The sequence below is a fragment of the Notolepis coatsorum genome (genome assembly GCF_963971535.1).
Source record: "Notolepis coatsorum genome assembly, chromosome: 3".
Classification (NCBI taxonomy): Eukaryota; Metazoa; Chordata; class Actinopteri; order Aulopiformes; family Paralepididae; genus Notolepis; species Notolepis coatsorum.
The window spans coordinates 474,942-496,428 of record NC_140167.1 but is presented as its reverse complement, the minus strand read 5'-3'; the positions used below and the strand labels follow the sequence as shown (position 1 = coordinate 496,428).

Sequence of the window (21,487 nt, the reverse complement as noted above, 5' to 3'; positions counted from 1 at the left end):
TGTTTTCCTGGCACCATCCCGCCAGGACCTTGACCTCTTCCAGGTAGGCCCTCTCGTCGTTGGCAGAGATCAGGCCCACCACCACTGTGTCGTCAGCAAATTTGACGATTGTATTGCTACTCCGCTGAGCCACACAGTCGTGTGTGTACAGGGAGTAGAGGAGGGGACTCAGAACACAGCCCTGGGGGGCCCCTATGTTGAGGGTGATGGATGAGGAGGTGCAGTTGCCTGCTCTCACCACCTGGGGTCTGCCAGTCAGGAAGTCCAAGACCCACTGGCAGAGGTCATAGCCCAAGCCCAGGTCCCTGAGCTTGGCTATGAGTATGGAGGGGACTATGGTATTGAATGCCGAGCTGTAGTCGATGAATAGCATTCTCACATAGTTCCCCTGCCTCTTGTCCAGGTGTGATGCTGCTGTGTGCAGCACATGGGATATGGCGTCCTCCGTGGACCTGTTGGGGCGGTATGCAAATTGCAGGGGGTCCATGTTGATGGGGAGGGAGGAGCAGATGTAGCCCTTTACTAGCTTCTCAAAGCACTTCATGGCTATGGAGGTGAGAGCTACAGGGCGGTAGTCGTTGAGGCAAGCAGGCTTGGATTTTTTGGGTACAGGGATAATAGTGGACTTCTTCAGGGCAGTCGTCTGGCAATCCGGAGGTTCTCGGTTTGATTCCCGCTCCTCCCGGGCAGCGTGTCGATGTGTCCTTGAGCAAGACACTTAACCCCCTAATTGCTCCCGATGAGCAGGTTGGCACCTTGCATGGTCGCCTCCGCCGTCGGTGTGTGAATGTGTGAGTGAATGGGTAAATCCCTCCAAGTATATTTTGGTTTATATGAGGGTTAAGTTCCAACAATCTTATTTTTCTTACCTACAAAACAATCTCTTTAAGAATATATGTGAATGAATGTACCCCATGTTTCTTTCAATAAAAGATTAGAGTCTAAGTCAGAACAAAATCAGAGAATTGTAGTAGAGAGAGAAAAGGCAGAAGGTATTTACATCCTCAGGTCCATCACCCTCAGCAGGCTGTCCTTGGCGTGGATGAGCAGGCGACGCCCGTTTGGGTGGACCTCCAACATGTTGATGGGGACGCCAGCCAGGTCACTCTCATCTATCCTCTGCAAGAGATATCATGTAGAGGTTAGAGATATCATGTAGAGGTTTGAGATATCATGTAGAACTTAGAGATATCATGTAGAACTTAAAGGGGACATGTCTTGCTATTCCTTTCAGTGTTTCCCACAGGATTTTCAGAGACTATGGGGGGTGAACCTCTGACCCTCTAGGGGGGTCCGGGGGCATGCCCCCCCGAAACTTTTTTTGTTGTTGTACATTTTAAAGTTAAATGCATCAATCTGGTGCACTTTGAGAGCAAAATAAAGAGGCTAGATCTATGATGAACTTTGTGCTCAAAACACAAAATCGACTAGACTAGTGCTTCCCAATCCTCTCCTCGAAGCACCCCAGCCGTTCAATGTATTTGTTAAATTCCACCACCAGCACACCTGATTCAACTTAACTAACGTCACGGTGACCAATTGCAGCCACTCTTATTGTCTGGGACCAAATACGGCCACGCCCCACTCCCAGCAAAAAGTGGGAATCTCTAGAATGGGTTTGGGGCGGCGCTGTATACGGAAGTAGCTCTCAAGGTGACTATTAGACAACACTTTTTTGTTGTCAGTAGATGGCAGCATTGGTTTAAAATTAAATGCTGAAAATGTTGAGAACTACAACACTGCATTTCCCAAGAGCGTTAGCACAGGTCGCAGGTCACTGGGATGGGTCTATATTCTCCGACGTGATCTGAACAGCGTTAAACTATTACTGCAACTTCGGTATAGCGACCGCGAATGGCCAACTAATTATCTTAACAAAAGTGCGCTGGTAGCATTACATATGTTGTCTAAAGGGGGACATATGGTACAATTTAAGATTCTAATGATAATCGGCATATAAAGGACAAGATAAAGCATCGTTAATTTGTAAGAAACCTCAATGAAAACGGCGCAGGGTGTTATGAAAATGTGATAGAATCCTATAAAAATGTGGACGCACTTGGCCTACGTTCCGTTAGCCCTTTATTAGTTGAATCAGGTGTGCTGGTGGTGGAATTGAACAAATACATGATGGACCGGCTGGGGTGTCTCGAGGAGAGGTTTGGGAACTACTGGACTAGAGCAGACATTTGAGCCATCAAAGAAATGAAAAGCGGTTACCTGTGTTGAACTGGTTTATTTTTTAGAAAATAAAAAAATATAGTGGATTAGTATTACGACTACTACCACTGCCAATACTACTGATACATCCCTATTGGCAAACTTTATATATAAAAAAATAGTAAAAAATAAAAATAAAAATAAAAAAAAAATTTAATTTTGTTTTACATTTATTTTTTGGTTCATTATACAACTGTGGCTGGACTAATTAGACCGCGGGCCGCCACAGTCTAGGTAATTAATGGGAAACCCTATTTGGGCAACTTTACACAATTCCTGTGAGTCTATGAAACAAAAAAATCATTGTTTTGTATTTCTAATCAAGAACTCAAAAGCAAAATTTTTCCACTTCAAGATTTCAAGCTGTTTTGGGCTGGGCTCCGCCCATACGCGCTTTGAGTGACAGTCACCCACAGTCTGCACTGGCAGAGAGAGAGAGAGATATAGAGAGATTGAGGGGGATAATAATTCATTTTGCCGCGGGGGGCATAATCCCACGGGGCAATGCATTGGTAACTTGTTTCAAATGACAATATATACCCCTGTGAATATTATTGCACAGATCGGAATACGGGCGCGCGCGTGGGAGTCAAAGATATTTTGACAGCGATATGCGAGTGCTCCCAGGGAGAAGCCCCATCCCTGCGTGAAGGCAGAGAACGAGCGAGCGAGAGAGAGAGGGAGAGAGAGAGATGGAGAGAGAGAGATGGAGAGAGAGAGAGAGAGAGAGAGAGAGAGAGAGAGAGAGAGAGAGAGAGAGAGAGAGAGAGAGAGAGAGAGAGAGAGAGAGAGAGAGAGAGAGAGAGAGAGAGAGAGAGAGAGAGAGAGAGAGAGAGAGAGAGAGAGAGAGGGACAAGAGTGACGACACAGTTCTCTCATACCTTCTCTAAGGGTTAGGGGTCATACCTTCTCTAAGGGTTAGGGTCATACCTTCTCGATGGGTCAGGGGTCATACCTTCTCGATGCACCAGTGATGACACAGTTGCTGCTGCTTGCGTTCGCTCAGAGTGGTTCTCCACACGAGGATCAGACCAGCGTTGTCTGCGGTAAACATCCTCTTTCCTGAAGGAGATAACAATCACATCTCTATACAGATCTGAGATCAGAACATCATGCACTGTGTCATTTTTATGTAACAATGAACAATAGGGACGTCCTGATCGGGTCGGACAGATAGGAATCGGAGCCGACAACGGTGTATTTTAATTGATCGGTATTGATCGGTATTAGGTATATGAAGCCGGATCAGATCCTTTTTTGTAATTATTCTTTATTAAAACTATTAAGCTGTGATGTAGGCAATTTATTTTTCTTTAAGCTGAACTATTCAATCACCAAGCATATGTTACCTACATTGAATAAGTGTCCTTGTTGTTCTTAATTGACCCGTCTGGTTAAATAAATAAAGATGAAAATAAACAATCCAACGTTGGGTCCCTACATGGGCCCTCGGTCATCAAACCAGAAGTCCTGGTCCAGAGGATCTACTTGTGTCTCCCTCTTCATGCTACCTGATGACCAGCGTCCTGCTCCGTCGCCAGGCCGGCATCGTAAATAAGAAAACCCACCCGGTTAAAGGAAGGTTAAATGACGGTTAAATATATAAATCAGATTCACAACACAAGGCCACACAGATACTTTCCACAAAACATGGCAGCCCTTCCTACTTCACTTCAAAACCCATATGACCCAAGTCCCTCCTCCGTCCAAACTTCGGACCCCATGACCCCCCTCCTCCCCCCAGCTACCTGTCGGACACGGCTGGACCAGGTGTGGCTGGGAGATGGCACTGTGGTGGGGGTTCCCAAACTTTTCAGGCCGGGGCCCAGAAAATAAGGCGTCAGAGAGCCGCGGCCCAATGCACATCGTCTTTTTTTTTTTTTTGCCAGGCGACCGATTTTTTAAGCCAAATATCACTTCAATCCTATTAAGTTAGTTCAAGTTAGTTATTCATTTATATGTGCTATTTATGAGAGGGCTAACTTGTTGCAAAATAATAATGATAATAATAATAGCCTCATTAAAATACTATTGTTGCTTCGGTTGTTTTCAGCGTTTTATGTGCATAATCTGTTATTTAGTTTGAAATGTTCGTTGAAATAAGTAGATTTTTCGTTTTTGTTTATTTATTAAGTTAATATAAAACCATATAGTCACATTTTAGAATACAATAGAATAGAATTTTAGAATACAACTAGAAACACTGTCCTGGCCTGCTTCTAAGTTCAGTGGCCTGACAAAAAAAAAAAAAAAAAAAAAAAAAAAAAATTATCATCTCGCGGCCCATCCGTGGCTGCTCGCGGCCCACCTTTGGGTCGCGACCCCGACTTTGGGAACCTGAGGGGGTTACATTTACCTTTTTTTTTATAACTATCTGGAAAAAATGCTACCAGAATGGAGAGTATTACATATATTATATATTACTGTTTTTTTTCTTTTCTTATTATTTCTTTTAATTTTACTTAACACTTTCTTCGCCAGGCTTAAATCCATAATTTACAATCCCACGCCAGCTCTATTTAACATGGAGAAATTCCCCTTCTTTGCAGGGCTATAACTTTTTAAATTGTATTGCTAAATTGACATTACTATGGCCCATTCAACATCAAGTATCTATTGTTCAGGGTGTAGCAACGTTATACTTTTTCATTCACATATTCATACTAAAATACGGTCTAAAGTATAAGTATGTTTTTATCGTTTTCTGCAGCTTTCTCCAGAACTTGATTTATAGCCCCAAATGCATTATATTGATGATCAAATACAGTTTGATAGCAATCTGCGCGAGATAAAAAATTTCAAATGGACGTGCTTCTAGAAGTTACTACTTATCATCTGATGTTGACCGGATGGGGGGGGGGGGGGTCGTTTATGGCCAACGTTAGATGATTCATCTAGTGTGGGTGATATGATCATTAGAGCAGTTTATATCGAACACGGTAAAAAAAAACGCTGAAACTCACCGTAGCTTCCTCGTAGCGTTGGGCGATGAGCAAAAATATTCCTATTATGGGATGTTGAATTATGCGATCCATCTCCAGGTTGTATAATAGTATATACGTCCAAATCATGTTGTTTATCGAGTTATTGGTAACGGATTGCTATCCATTGTGTCTAGCTCGAGTCCTGGGACTATTACCGAGTGATCGGACCGAATTGGAATGAGCACCAGCTTCCGTTTCCGGTTTGGGCAATCCGCCGATCGGCCACCAGATGGCGCTCTTGAACCGTTGGAGAGTTGAGATGGTAGATCTCAAGTCTCCGGGGGAGAAATATGATTGCGATCACATATTTTTGAAATATTGATCTCAATGACGTGGTACGGCGTCTTTGGCAGAATGAGCATGGCGGGGAATGACGAGTTTAGGCGTTTTTGGCGACCAAAGTGTTCATTTCTTTTTGTGTCGTTTTTTCTGTCACATCTGTATTTATGTTTAATTATTGATTTTTTTTATGTATGTGTATTATATGTATGTTTGTTAGGGTTAGGGTTAGGGGGGGTGTGTTAGGGTTAGGGGGGGTGTGTTAGGGTTAGGGGGTGTGTTAGGGTTAGGGGGGGTGTGTTAGGGTTAGGGTGGGTGTGTTAGGGTTAGGGGGTGTGTTAGGGTTAGGGGGGGTGTGTTAGGGTTAGGGTTAGGGGGGGTGTGTTAGGGTTAGGGGGTGTGTTAGGGTTAGGGGGGGTGTGTTAGGGTTACCTTCCGAGTCGAAGCAGGCGGTGTTGATGAAGCTCCGGTGGCCCTCGAGCTCCTGCAGCAGCTGGTTAGGGTTGGGGGGGGGGGGGGGGTGTGTTAGGGGGGGTGTGTTAGGGTTACCTTCCGAGTCGAAGCAGGCGGTGTTGATGAAGCTCCGGTGTCCCTCGAGCTCCTGCAGCAGCTGGCCGTTGACGTCGCTCACGTCCACCTTCCAGACGCGCAGCAGCGAGTCGAAGCCCCCCGTCACCACCAGGCCGGGGGCCGCGGGGTGGAACCGGGAGCAGTACACAAACGAGGGGTGGGGGAGCACCTTGAGGGCCACGGGCTGGAGCTGCTCCACGTTCCACAGTCTGGGGGGGGAGAGAGTGGGGGGGGGGGGAGAGAGAGAGAGAGGGGGTGGGGGGAGAGGGGGGGGAGGGGGGAGAGAGATATTTACCGATGTCGATATCTCTGTATAGAAAACACTTTTTTATGATAATCAAATAAAGAGCTATTTTCCAAAACGCATTTTTTTTTTTTTACTTTTGTAATTTATTTTCAGAAATGACCGATATTTTGAAACAAAAGACCAAAACATGTTAAATTAAAATAAATATTTAAATTAAAAATACATTTTTATAAAGGATACAAGTCCTGAATTGACACTATGGATAAGCCAACCCTGAGTCTCAATAGACATCTAACTCACTTGAGACCAAGCCACTGTATTCTGTGAACATTGTACAACAGTTCAACACGTTAAAGTACAGTAGTAGCTATAGGCCTTAAATGGCCAAAGCCAAACGTATTGGTATTATATCGTCGGCCGATATTATATTTTGACATCGGAACGATACCGATGTGTAAAGAAATGACCATATGGGCCGATATATATCGTGCACCACTGTTTACCTGACGGTGCCGTCGGAGGAGGCAGACAGCAGGCTGCGGTCGTCTGGGGACCAGCAGAGGTCGTACACGATGCTGAGGTGTCCGTTAAAGGCGGCCAGGGCGTGACCGGAGGGGATCTGGTACACTGAGGAGAGGAAGAGGAAGAGGAAGAGGAAGAGGAAGAGGAAGATCATATAACAAACATACATCTCAGAACGTTACCGGAGGGGATCTGGTACACTGAGGAAGAGGAAGAGGAAGAGGAAGATCATATGAAAACATACATCTCAGAACGTTACCGGAGGGGATCTGGTACACTGAGGAAGAGGAAGAGGAAGAGGAAGATCATATAACAAACATACATCTCAGAACGTTACCGGAGGGGATCTGGTACACTGAGGAAGAGGAAGAGGAAGAGGAAGATCATATAACAAACATACATCTCAGAACGTTACCGGAGGGGATCTGGTACACTGAGGAAGAGGAAGAGGAAGATCATATGAAAACATCTCGTGAAAGCCTCAGAAAAGGAAAACCAATTGAGAGAATTTGGAGTTCGATGTATTGATCACCTGAGAGCGAGGCTAGCCCCCCCCACCTGCCTGATTGTGACCTTTAAAGAAAGACAACGTTTGGATAAAAGCATCAGCTAAATTACTAAATGTAAGAATTTATGTTACATTTATTTATTAATGTTTATTATAGTCTTGTCACAGAAACACATATTTTTATATTCAGTTAATTATATTATTTACACTGTATATTTCTTCATATTTTTATATTCAGATACAATTTTATTGCCTATATTTATGTCTTTCTACTATTACCCTGCCCATACCTGTACCCCCCCCCCCCCCCCTGCTACTATGATGCCCGAATTTCCCCAAGGGATCAATAAAGGAATATGTAAACAAAGGTGCAGATGAGGGTCTGTACACCCTATCGGTTATGTTATATGTCACAATAAATATAGGCAATATAAGTATACTCAAGGTGCAGTACACACAAGGTGCAGTAAACTCAAGGTGCAGTATACACAAGGTGCAGTACACACAAGGTGCAGTATACACAAGGTGCAGTATACTCAAGGTGCAGTATACTCAAGGTGCAGTACACACAAGGTGCAGTAAACACAAGGTGCAGTATACACAAGGTGCAGTATACTCAAGGTGCAGTACACACAAGGTGCAGTATACACAAGGTGCAGTATACACAAGGTGCAGTACACACAAGGTGCAGTATACACAAGGTGCAGTATACTCAAGGTGCAGTATACTCAAGGTGCAGTACACACAAGGTGCAGTAAACACAAGGTGCAGTATACACAAGGTGCAGTATACTCAAGGTGCAGTACACACAAGGTGCAGTAAACACAAGGTGCAGTATACACAAGGTACAGTATACACTAGGTGCAGTATACACAAGGTACAGTAAACACAAGGTGCAGTATACACAAGGTGCAGTACACACAAGGTGCAGTATACACAAGGTGCAGTATACTCAAGGTGCAGTATACTCAAGGTGCAGTATACACAAGGTGCAGTATACTCAAGGTGCAGTACACACAAGGTGCAGTATACACAAGGTGCAGTATACACAAGGTGCAGTATACTCAAGGTGCAGTATACTCAAGGTGCAGTATACACAAGGTGCAGTACACACAAGGTGCAGTATACTCAAGGTGCAGTATACTCAAGGTGCAGTACACACAAGGTGCAGTATACTCAAGGTGCAGTATACTCAAGGTGCAGTATACTCAAGGTGCAGTATACTCAAGGTGCAGTATACTCAAGGTGCAGTATACACAAGGTGCAGTATACACAAGGTGCAGTATACACAAGGTGCAGTACACACAAGGTGCAGTAAACTCAAGGTGCAGTACACACAAGGTGCAGTAAACTCAAGGTGCAGTAAACTCAAGGTGCAGTACACACAAGGTGCAGTATACTCAAGGTGCAGTATACACAAGGTGCAGTAAACTCAAGGTGCAGTATACTCAAGGTGCAGTACACACAAGGTGCAGTATACACAAGGTGCAGTACACTCAAGGTGCAGTATACTCAAGGTGCAGTACACACAAGGTGCAGTATACACAAGGTGCAGTACACTCAAGGTGCAGTATACACAAGGTGCAGTACACACAAGGTGCAGTAAACTCAAGGTGCAGTATACTCAAGGTGCAGTACACACAAGGTGCAGTATACTCAAGGTGCAGTATACTCAAGGTGCAGTATACACAAGGTGCAGTACACACAAGGTGCAGTACACACAAGGTGCAGTATACACAAGGTGCAGTAAACACAAGGTGCAGTATACTCAAGGTGCAGTAAACTCAAGGTGCAGTATACTCAAGGTGCAGTAAACTCAAGGTGCAGTAAACTCAAGGTGCAGTAAACTCAAGGTGCAGTAAACTCAAGGTGCAGTATACACAAGGTGCAGTAAACTCAAGGTGCAGTAAACTCAAGGTGCAGTACACACAAGGTGCAGTATACACAAGGTGCAGTATACTCAAGGTGCAGTATACTCAAGGTGCAGTAAACTCAAGGTGCAGTAAACTCAAGGTGCAGTATACTCAAGGTGCAGTACACACAAGGTGCAGTAAACTCAAGGTGCAGTATACACAAGGTGCAGTAAACTCAAGGTGCAGTAAACTCAAGGTGCAGTACACACAAGGTGCAGTAAACTCAAGGTGCAGTAAACTCAAGGTGCAGTAAACTCAAGGTGCAGTATACACAAGGTGCAGTAAACTCAAGGTGCAGTAAACTCAAGGTGCAGTACACACAAGGTGCAGTACACACAAGGTGCAGTAAACTCAAGGTGCAGTAAACTCAAGGTGCAGTACACACAAGGTGCAGTATACTCAAGGTGCAGTAAACTCAAGGTGCAGTAAACTCAAGGTGCAGTATACTCAAGGTGCAGTATACTCAAGGTGCAGTACACTCAAGGTGCAGTAAACTCAAGGTGCAGTAAACTCAAGGTGCAGTATACACAAGGTGCAGTATACTCAAGGTGCAGTAAACTCAAGGTGCAGTATACTCAAGGTGCAGTATACTCAAGGTGCAGTAAACTCAAGGTGCAGTATACTCAAGGTGCAGTAAACTCAAGGTGCAGTATACTCAAGGTGCAGTATACTCAAGGTGCAGTACACACAAGGTGCAGTATACACAAGGTGCAGTATACACAAGGTGCAGTATACACAAGGTGCAGTAAACTCAAGGTGCAGTATACACAAGGTGCAGTAAACTCAAGGTGCAGTAAACTCAAGGTGCAGTATACTCAAGGTGCAGTATACTCAAGGTGCAGTATACTCAAGGTGCAGTATACACAAGGTGCAGTATACTCAAGGTGCAGTATACTCAAGGTGCAGTACACACAAGGTGCAGTACACACAAGGTGCAGTACACACAAGGTGCAGTATACTCAAGGTGCAGTAAACTCAAGGTGCAGTATACTCAAGGTGCAGTAAACTCAAGGTGCAGTATACACAAGGTGCAGTATACTCAAGGTGCAGTATACACAAGGTGCAGTATACTCAAGGTGCAGTATACTCAAGGTGCAGTACACTCAAGGTGCAGTATACTCAAGGTGCAGTATACACAAGGTGCAGTATACTCAAGGTGCAGTATACTCAAGGTGCAGTATACTCAAGGTGCAGTATACTCAAGGTGCAGTATACTCAAGGTGCAGTATACACAAGGTGCAGTATACTCAAGGTGCAGTATACTCAAGGTGCAGTACACACAAGGTGCAGTACACACAAGGTGCAGTACACACAAGGTGCAGTATACTCAAGGTGCAGTAAACTCAAGGTGCAGTATACTCAAGGTGCAGTAAACTCAAGGTGCAGTATACACAAGGTGCAGTATACTCAAGGTGCAGTATACACAAGGTGCAGTATACTCAAGGTGCAGTAAACTCAAGGTGCAGTATACTCAAGGTGCAGTAAACTCAAGGTGCAGTATACACAAGGTGCAGTATACTCAAGGTGCAGTAAACTCAAGGTGCAGTACACACAAGGTGCAGTATACTCAAGGTGCAGTAAACTCAAGGTGCAGTATACTCAAGGTGCAGTAAACTCAAGGTGCAGTATACACAAGGTGCAGTATACTCAAGGTGCAGTATACACAAGGTGCAGTATACTCAAGGTGCAGTAAACTCAAGGTGCAGTACACACAAGGTGCAGTATACTCAAGGTGCAGTAAACTCAAGGTGCAGTATACTCAAGGTGCAGTAAACTCAAGGTGCAGTAAACTCAAGGTGCAGTATACACAAGGTGCAGTATACTCAAGGTGCAGTATACACAAGGTACCCTGTTCCGAGCAACTCTGGGTCCCCCAGGACGCCTAAATATTAAAGGCAACCAACTTGTGTCTAGCCACGCCCAACTTGCGTCTAGCCACGCCCCGCGGCGACGCGGCAGCAGCAGAGCAGAGCTCTGCCGCGGAGCTCTGTCGCGGCAGCATTATGTAGCAGTAATCCCCCCTCTTTTAACATCGACAACTAGCTCAACTGGTAGCGCCGCCTTGCTGTGGATCCTGCGGTCCGTTGTTTTTTTTTTTTTTTTTTTAACATGCATTCTTTCGCCGGTTATGTTTAGGCATGTTAACTTTAAGCATTGTTTCGGAGTTGGTTAAGGTTAAGGTTAGGCATTGTTTCGGAGTTGGTTAAGGTTAGAAGGGTTAAGTTTAAGCGCTGTTAAGGAGCTGGTTAAGGTTAGAGTTTGTCTTAGAGAATGGCAATATTCTTTCGGAGTTGGTTAAGGTTTTTTTTTTTATCCACTTTTTCTCCCATTTTCTATATTTTCTCCCATCCCAATTTCCTGTCATCCAATTCAACCCTCCCCTGTCACGGACGCTGTTTCTTGCCTCCCACAAGCCGGCTGCAATGTGGACTAAGTCATACATAGCACAAGTCCCCTCCGGTACTTGAGGTAACAGCAGTCGCATCTTTTCACCTGCGCAGCTCGATCTCTGAGTGGTGAGGAGTAACGCGTGGGAGGCTCACGCTGCCCCCGACACTTCCTGATTCTACTGCGCAGGCGCACCAACCGACCTGTAGGAGTCGCTGTCCACAACGCCCGATCCCCACCCATCAGTTTCCCACCCTCTAATACTGCCAATTGTATTAGTACGGACGACCAGCCAAACTGAAAACAATGTGGAGAGCTGGATTCGAACACGCGAACCCAGCGTCTCCACATTGGTGGCGAGTGCCTTGCCCACTACACCACCTAGCCGCCCGGAGTTGGTTAAGGTTAAGGTTAAGGTTAGGCATTGTTTCGGAGTTGGTTAAGGTTAAGGTTAAGGTTAGGCATTGTTTCGGAGTTGGTTAAGGTTAAGGTTAAGGTTAGGCATTGTTTCGGAGTTGGTTAAGGTTAGAAGGGTTAAGTTTAGGCGCTGTTAAGGAGCTGGTTAAGGTTAGAGTTTGTCTTAGAGAATGGCAATAGACAGCCTATTTCCGCGCTGCAGCTCTCTCGCGCTGCCGCGGTCACATGGGCGTAGTGGCCAATCAGAGAAACGCTAAACACAAGTTGGTTGCCTAAAATATTCACGCCCCCAGGACCCATTGCAATAATGATGTGATATAAAGAGGTAGATCAGGTGTGTGATCGTTAGCGGGAGTAACAGTGAGCCTGTGTGTCCTAACGAGGTGCTGGCTCTTACGTACGACAGGGAAGGTGTCTCTAACGAGGTGCTGGCTCTTACGTACGACAGGGAAGGTGTCTCTAACGAGGTGCTGGCTCTTACGTACGACAGGGAAGGTGTCTCTAACGAGGTGCTGGCTCTTACGTACGACAGGGAAGGTGTCTCTAACGAGGTGCTGGCTCTTACGTACGACAGGGAAGGTGTCTCTAACGAGGTGCTGGCTCTTACGTACGACAGGGAAGGTGTCTCTGACGAGGTGCTGGCTCTTACGTACGACAGGGAAGGTGTCTCTAACGAGGTGCTGGCTCTTACGTACGACAGGGAAGGTGTCTCTAACGAGGTGCTGGCTCTTACGTACGACAGGGAAGGTGTCTCTAACGAGGTGCTGGCTCTTACGTACGACAGGGAAGGCAGCGTCTCTAACGAGGTGCTGGCTCTTACGTACGACAGGGAAGGTGTCTCTAACGAGGTGCTGGCTCTTACGTACGACAGGGAAGGTGTCTCTGACGAGGTGCTGGTTCTTACGTACGACAGGGAAGGTGTCTCTAACGAGGTGCTGGCTCTTACGTACGACAGGGAAGGTGTCTCTAACGAGGTGCTGGCTCTTACGTACGACAGGGACGGTGTCTCTAACGAGGTGCTGGCTCTTACGTACGACAGGGAAGGTGTCTCTGACGAGGTGCTGGCTTTTACGTACGACAGGGAAGGTGTCTCTAACGAGGTGCTGGCTCTTACGTACGACAGGGAAGGCAGCGTCTCTGACGAGGTGCTGGTTCTTACGTACGACAGGGAAGGCAGCGTCTCTGACGAGGTGCTGGTTCTTACCTACGACGGGGAAGGTGTCTCTGACGAGGTGCTGGCTCTTACCTACGACGGGGAAGGTGTCTCTGACGAGGTGCTGGCTCTTACCTACGACGGGGAAGGCGTCTCTGTCTGCGCAGGCAGCCGCCAGCATGGTCCCGGCGTGGGAGAAGCGCACCGTGAAGCAGCCCATCTGACCGCCGCGGAACGACAGCACGGACTTGTTGGGGATCCGACAGACCTTCAAAATAAAAGTCCGGTTAAGATTTCCGAAGTAAAGGCGTTTTCTGGTAAAAATAAAAAAAAAAAAACATTCCTTGTTATCGTTAGTTCATAAGGATATTTATACGAGTATAGTAGAGTATAGGCAGGACAACTGAAAAATAGTTGTTCAATTGTGTTTCAGTGTTTTAAAGGATTCTGTTTTTCTATTTATTAGTACAGTGCTATTAATTTGTATTTCTTTCTCTTCTTTGTACTTTGTAAAATGTATCGATTATGTAATTGCAGGCTTTTCTATTTCTATTTATTTTGTGTCCCTTTTCCCCGTTACCCTTCTAGGGGTCCTCCTGTCCTCTAACCCTAACCCTTCTGTCCTCTCGTCAGGCCGTCGCTGTAAATGAGAACGTGTTCTTAATCGTCCTGCCTGGTTAAATTAAGGTTCAAGATTTAAATAAAGATAAACAACACAACGCTGGGCCCCTATACATCGGCCCCTCGGTCATCAAACCTCTGAGAACTCCGGGTCTAAAGGATCTACTGGTTTGATGCCCTCTCCGTTGTACCAACCTGCCCAGGTATCCTGCTCCACCTGAGGACGGGGGGCGTGTCGGCCGCGGGCAGCGCCAGGGTCCTCCGGGTGACCTCGCTCTGCAGCTCGCTGTAGGACGTGCTGCCCCGCTCCTCCTGCAGCGCCATCATGGAGCGGACCCCCGGGTCCACCTGCAGAACACAAGCCCCCCCCCCGGGTCAACTAGTACACCTGCAGAACACAAGCCCCCAGGTCAACTAGTACACCTGCAGAACACAAGCCCCCCCTCAGGTCAACTAGTACACCTGCAGAACACAAGCCCCCCAGGTCAACTAGTACACCTGCAGAACACAAGCCCCCCAGGTCAACTAGTACACCTGCAGAACACAAGCCCCCCCCCCGGGTCAACTAGTACACCTGCAGAACACAAGCCCCGGGTCAACTAGTACACCTACAGAACACAAGCCCCCCCCCCCCCGGGTCAACTAGTACACCTGCAGAACACAAGCCCCCAGGTCAACTAGTACACCTGCAGAACACAAGCCCCCAGGTCAACTAGTACACCTGCAGAACACAAGCCCCCCAGGTCAACTAGTACACCTGCAGAACACAAGCCCCCAGGTCAACTAGTACACCTGCAGAACACAAGCCCCGGGTCAACTAGTACACCTGCAGAACACAAGCCCCCAGGTCAACTAGTACACCTGCAGAACACAAGCCCCCCAGGTCAACTAGTACACCTGCAGAACACAAGCCCCCCCCCCCAGGTCAACTAGTACACCTGCAGAACACAAGCCCCCCAGGTCAACTAGTACACCTGCAGAACACAAGCCCCCCAGGTCAACTAGTACACCTGCAGAACACAAGCCCCCCAGGTCAACTAGTACACCTGCAGAACACAAGCCCCCCAGGTCAACTAGTACACCTGCAGAACACAAGCCCCCCAGGTCAACTAGTACACCTGCAGAACACAAGCCCCCCAGGTCAACTAGTACACCTGGAGAACACAAGCCCCCCAGGTCAACTAGTACACCTGCAGAACACAAGCCCCCCAGGTCAACTAGTACACCTGCAGAACACAAGCCCCCAGGTCAACTAGTACACCTGCAGAACACAAGCCCCCCAGGTCAACTAATACACCTGCAGAACACAAGCCCCGGGTCAACTAGTACACCTGCAGAACACAAGCCCCCGGGTCAACTAGTACACCTGCAGAACACAAGCCCCCAGGTCAACTAGTACACCTGCAGAACACAAGCCCCCCAGGTCAACTAGTACACCTGCAGAACACAAGCCCCCCGGTCAACTAGTACACCTGCAGAACACAAGCCCCCAGGTCAACTAGTACACCTGCAGAACACAAGCCCCCAGGTCAACTAGTACACCTGCAGTACACAAGCCCCCAGGTCAACTAGTACACCTGCAGAACACAAGCCCCCCAGGTCAACTAGTACACCTGCAGAACACAAGCCCCCCAGGTCAACTAGTACACCTGCAGAACACAAGCCCCCCAGGTCAACTAGTACACCTGCAGAACACAAGCCCCCAGGTCAACTAGTACACCTGCAGAACACAAGCCCCCCAGGTCAACTAGTACACCTGCAGAACACAAGCCCCCCAGGTCAACTAGTACACCTGCAGAACACAAGCCCCCAGGTCAACTAGTACACCTGCAGAACACAAGCCCCCAGGTCAACTAGTACACCTGCAGAACACAAGCCCCCAGGTCAACTAACCACATGCTGCCCTACTGTCGGTCTGGGGAGGGTGTAGACTACCACATGCTGCCCTACTGTTGGTCTGGTTAGGGTGTAGACTACCACATGCTGCCCTACTGTCGGTCTGGGGAGGGTGTAGACTACCACATGCTGCCCTACTGTCAGTCTGGGGAGGGTGTAGACTACCACATGCTGCCCTGCTGTCGGTCTGGGGAGGGTGTAGACTAACCACATGCTGCCCTACTGTCGGTCTGGGGAGGGTGTAGACTACCACATGCTGCCCTACTGTCGGTCTGGGGAGGGTGTAGACTACCACATGCTGCCCTACTGTCAGTCTGGGGAGGGTGTAGAACTACCACATGCTGCCCTACTGTCGGTCTGGGGAGGGTGTAGACTACCACATGCTGCTCTACTGTCGGTCTGGGGAGGGTGTAGACTACCACATGCTGCCCTACTGTCAGTCTGGGGAGGGTGTAGACTACCACATGCTGCCCTACTGTCGGTCTGGGGAGGGTGTAGACTACCACATGCTGCCCTACTGTCGGTCTGGGGAGGGTGTAGACTACCACATGCTGCCCTACTGTCAGTCTGAGGACGGTGTAGACTACCACATGCTGCCCTACTGTCGGTCTGGGGAGGGTGTAGACTACCACATGCTGCCCTACTGTCGGTCTGGGGAGGGTGTAGACTACCACATGCTGCCCTACTGTCAGTCTGGGGAGGGTGTAGACTACCACATGCTGCCCTACTGTCAGTCTGGGGAGGGTGTAGACTACCACATGCTGCCCTACTGTCAGTCTGGGGAGGGTGTAGACTACCACATGCTGCCCTATTGTCAGTCTGGGGAGGGTGTAGACTACCACATGCTGCCCTACTGTCAGTCTGGGGAGGGTGTAGACTACCACATGCTGCCCTACTGTCAGTCTGGGGAGGGTGTAGACTACCACATGCTGCCCTACTGTCGGTCTGGGGAGGGTGTAGACTACCACATGCTGCCCTGCTGTAGGTCTGGGGAGGGTGTAGACTACCACATGCTGCCCTACTGTCAGTCTGGGGAGGGTGTAGACTACCACATGCTGCCATACTGTCGGTCTGGGGAGGGTGTAGACTACCACATGCTGCCCTACTGTCAGTCTGGGTTAGGGTGTAGACTACCACATGCTGCCCTACTGTCGGTCTGGGGAGGGTGTAGACTACCACATGCTGCCCTACTGTCAGTCTGGGGAGGGTGTAGACTACCACATGCTGCCCTACTGTCAGTCTGGGGAGGGTGTAGACTACCACATGCTGCCCTACTGTCAGTCTGGGGAGGGTGTAGACTACCACATGCTGCCCTGCTGTCGGTCTGGGGAGGGTGTAGACTAACCACATGCTGCCCTACTGTCGGTCTGGGGAGGGTGTAGACTACCACATGCTGCCCTACTGTCGGTCTGGGGAGGGTGTAGACTACCACATGCTGCCCTACTGTCAGTCTGGGGAGGGTGTAGAACTACCACATGCTGCCCTACTGTCGGTCTGGGGAGGGTGTAGACTACCACATGCTGCTCTACTGTCGGTCTGGGGAGGGTGTAGACTACCACATGCTGCCCTACTGTCAGTCTGGGGAGGGTGTAGACTACCACATGCTGCCCTACTGTCGGTCTGGGGAGGGTGTAGACTACCACATGCTGCCTTACTGTCGGTCTGGGGAGGGTGTAGACTACCACATGCTGCCCTACTGTAGGTCTGGGGAGGGTGTAGACTACCACATGCTGCCCTGCTGTAGGTCTGGGGAGGGTGTAGACTACCACATGCTACCCTACTGTCAGTCTGGGGAGGGTGTAGACTACCACATGCTGCCATACTGTCGGTCTGGGGAGGGTGTAGACTACCACATGCTGCCCTACTGTCAGTCTGGGTTAGGGTGTAGACTACCACATGCTGCCCTACTGTCGGTCTGGGGAGGGTGTAGACTACCACATGCTGCCCTACTGTCAGTCTGGGGAGGGTGTAGACTACCACATGCTGCCCTACTGTCAGTCTGGGGAGGGTGTAGACTACCACATGCTGCCCTACTGTCAGTCTGGGGAGGGTGTAGACTACCACATGCTGCCCTACTGTCGGTCTGGGGAGGGTGTAGACTACCACATGCTGCCCTACTGTCAGTCTGGGGAGGGTGTAGACTATACATGTGGAGTCGCCAGCTGCCGTGTTTTGCTCAAGGACACTTCGACACGCTGCCCGGGAGGAGCGGGACATCGAACCCAGGGGAACCTTCAGATGACCAGACGACCGCTCGACCTCCTGTGACGCCCCGTCAGCAGCAGTAATAACAACAGTAGAAGCAGACGCCCCCGTCAGCAGCAGTAATAACAACAGTAGAAGCAGACGCCCCGTCAGCAGCAGTAATAACAACAGTAGAAGCAGACGTGTCCGGCAGCAGCAGTAATAACAACAGTAGAAGCAGACGCCCCCGTCAGCAGCAGTAATAACAACAGTAGAAGCAGACGCCCCCGTCAGCAGCAGTAATAACAACAGTAGAAGCAGACGCCCCGTCAGCAGCAGTAATAACAACAGTAGAAGCAGACGCCCCCGTCAGCAGCAGTAATAACAACAGTAGAAGCAGACGCCCCCGTCAGCAGCAGTAATAACAACAGTAGAAGCAGACGCCCCCGTCAGCAGCAGTAATAACAACAGTAGAAGCAGACGCCCCCGTCAGCAGCAGTAATAACAACAGTAGAAGCAGACGCCCCGTCAGCAGCAGTAATAACAACAGTAGAAGCAGACGCCCCCGTCAGCAGCAGTAATAACAACAGTAGAAGCAGACGCCCCCGTCAGGTCAGCAGCAGTAATAACAACAGTAGAAGCAGACGCGTCCGGCAGCAGCAGACCTACATGGTCGGGGAGCTTGATGCCCTTCACGGTGACGTAGAGGGTGGATGCGTATCTGTGGCGCGGGTGGTTCCTCCACCAGTCCACCACCTCCACGGCTCTGGGCTGCTGCTGCTTCTGCTGCGCCCGCTTGGCGCGCGGGGGGGGGCAGTACAGCTGCAGGCGGAGCTTGCTGTCCATGTTCAGCACCCCGTTGGCACCGACGGGCTGGAGGAGGAGCGGGGGGGTGGGGGGGCATGACGAGAGTCCATTTAGTCTGGGTCTCCATTGTCCAATTTATTGTATTTGTACAAAAGGAACCTCAATGCGCTTCCAACAACAACAATATTAATTAGGGATGCTCGATATTGGCTTTTTTACCGATACCGATATACCGATATTGTCCAACTCTTAATTTCCGATACCGATATCAACCGATACCGATATATGCAGGGTCCCCCCCCCAAAAAATTGAATAATTTCAGGTAATTAACATTACATATCTCTTGTTGTGGAATTAACACAACATTATGCATACTTTTGACAATAAATAAAATCAGAATTTGTTCTTACTTGCTTGCCTGTGTAAATAAAGGTTAAAGAAATGTAAAAAGAAAATATATATATATATTTTAAAACCGATACCGATATTTTCCGATATCACATTTTAATGCCGATATCGGCCGATAATATCGGACATCCCTAATATTAATAATACAGGTAATTCATGATAATATAAATATAGCGCAAAATAATGAAAATAATGATAGAAATAATACAGTGGGTGTTTGTACATACAGTGCAAATCTCCATACACTAAAGGAGCACTTCACCACATGATCTCACACACATCCAAAAACTCTAAACAGTTTTGCACACATTCATCCAGTTTTGCAGTTATTGAGAGTAAATGAGTTTGAATATGACCGCCAGTGATGTCATTGGAGACATTGAATCCTTGTGTTGTGTTCATTACAGATCAATAAAATGATATGGTAGTATAAGGTATTGTTATTTCTTCATCTACATCATTTCATTGAGCTGTAATTGCCTATATTTATGACTATTACCTTGCCAATACCTGTACCTGCCCTCCCCCCTCCCCCATGCTGCTATGAGGCCCGCATTTCCCCCAAGGGGATCAATAAAGGAATATCTTATCTTATCTTATCCTGCACCTGTGCTGTTTACCTTAAGGAACGCCCAGGCGATCTTTCTGAATCCTCGCTCCGCTTTGTCAACGTGAACGTGGGCGCGGGCCTCCTCCATGGTCAGGAAGTCCAGCACCTGGAACACAGCTCAGGTCAGACCAGGGGTCAGGGTCAGGGTTAGGGTGGGGGGGCGCGGGCCTCCTCCAGCACCTGGAACACAGCTCAGGTCAGACCAGGGGTCAGGGTTAAAGCTAAAGCTGTTCATAAAGAATTTTCTTTTTATTTATTTTTTTTTATTATTCACTTTTTCTCCTCCTGTTTTTCTGTGTTTTTCTCCCATCCCAATTTAGTCGTTATGCCAATTCCCTCCTCCCCTTCCTGGTCGTTGCTCGCATGTGCCCCCCCACTGGTCGGTCTAGGGAGCCCTGAAGTCTATCAGATGCTTCCTCCGAGACATAGGAGACAGCCAGCCACTTCTTTTCACCTGCCAGAGCGGACTCTCATTGGCGAGGTGTAACGTGTGGGAGGCTCACACTACCCTCACCATCTCCCTTCCTTGCTGTGCAGGCGCCCTGACCGACCTGTAGGAGTCGCTGTTTACAAACGACCAGATTACCACCCACCGGCTTCCCTCCCGCTGACTCTGCCAATTGAGTCAGTATGACGGCCGGCCCAAGCCGGAGGCAACGCTGACAGCCGGATTCGATACCAGTGTCTCTCGCGTTGGTGACGAGCGCTTAGTCCGCTGCGCCACCCAGCCGCCTAGAAAAACATAATTTCATAATGCCTTATTTGACACTTAACCCTTTCACGACCACGCCACACCAGGTTAACCCTTTCACTTTAACCGGCTGTAGTGTGGTAGTGAAAGGTTAACCTTCTGTAGTGTGGTAGTGAAAGGGTTAACCTTCTATAGTGTGGTAGTGAAAGGGTTAACCTTCTATAGTGTGGTAGTGAAATGTTAACTTTCTGTAGTGTGGTAGTGAAAGGTTACCCGTCTGTAGTGTGGTAGTGAAAGGTTAACCTGCTGTAGTGTGGTAGTGAAAGGTTAACCTTCTGTAGTGTGGTAGTGAAAGGTTAACCGTCTGTAGTGTGGTAGTGAAAGGGAACCGTCTGTAGTGTGGTAGTGAAAGGGTTAACCTTCTGTAGTGTGGTAGTGAAAGGGTTAACCTTCTGTAGTGTGGTAGTGAAAGGTTAACCGTCTGTAGTGTGGTAGTGAAAGGGTTAACCGTCTGTAGTGTGGTAGTGAAAGGTTAACCGTCTGTAGTGTGGTAGTGAAAGGGTTAACCTTCTGTAGTGTGGTAGTGAAAGGGTTAACCGTCTGTAGTGTGGTAGTGAAAGGTTAACCTTTTGTAGTGTGGTAGTGAAAGGTTAACCGTCTGTAGTGTGGTAGTGAAAGGTTAACCGTCTGTAGTGTGGTAGTGAAAGGGTTAACCGTCTGTAGTGTGGTAGTGAAAGGTTAACCGTCTGTAGTGTGGTAGTGAAAGGGTTAACCTTCTGTAGTGTGGTAGTGAAAGGTTAACCGTCTGTAGTGTGGTAGTGAAAGGGTTAACAGTCTGTAGTGTGGTAGTGAAAGGTTAACCGTCTGTAGTGTGATAGTGAAAGGTTAACCGTCTGTAGTGTGGTAGTGAAAGGGTTAACCGTCTGTAGTGTGGTAGTGAAAGGTTAACCGTCTGTAGTGTGGTAGTGAAAGGGTTAACCTTCTGTAGTGTGGTAGTGAAAGGTTAACTGTCTGTAGTGTGGTAGTGAAAGGGTTAACCGTCTGTAGTGTGGTAGTGAAAGGTTAACC

General features: G+C 48.1%; 1 protein-coding gene across 1 annotated transcript in view; it reads right to left on the bottom strand.

Moving 5' to 3' along the window:
* Positions 1-21,487, bottom strand: part of ahi1 (Abelson helper integration site 1) — a 78,023-nt gene that overhangs the window by 33,164 nt on the left and 23,372 nt on the right. Inside the window, exons 9-16 of the mRNA XM_084310486.1 lie at positions 19,739-19,834; positions 18,572-18,775; positions 14,018-14,170; positions 13,337-13,469; positions 6,804-6,927; positions 6,033-6,262; positions 3,176-3,282; positions 1,001-1,119 (exon numbers count right to left, since the gene is read on the bottom strand). Coding sequence (XP_084166612.1) covers positions 1,001-1,119; positions 3,176-3,282; positions 6,033-6,262; positions 6,804-6,927; positions 13,337-13,469; positions 14,018-14,170; positions 18,572-18,775; positions 19,739-19,834 — 1,166 coding nt within the window. The remainder of the gene's footprint in view (positions 1-1,000; positions 1,120-3,175; positions 3,283-6,032; positions 6,263-6,803; positions 6,928-13,336; positions 13,470-14,017; positions 14,171-18,571; positions 18,776-19,738; positions 19,835-21,487) is intronic.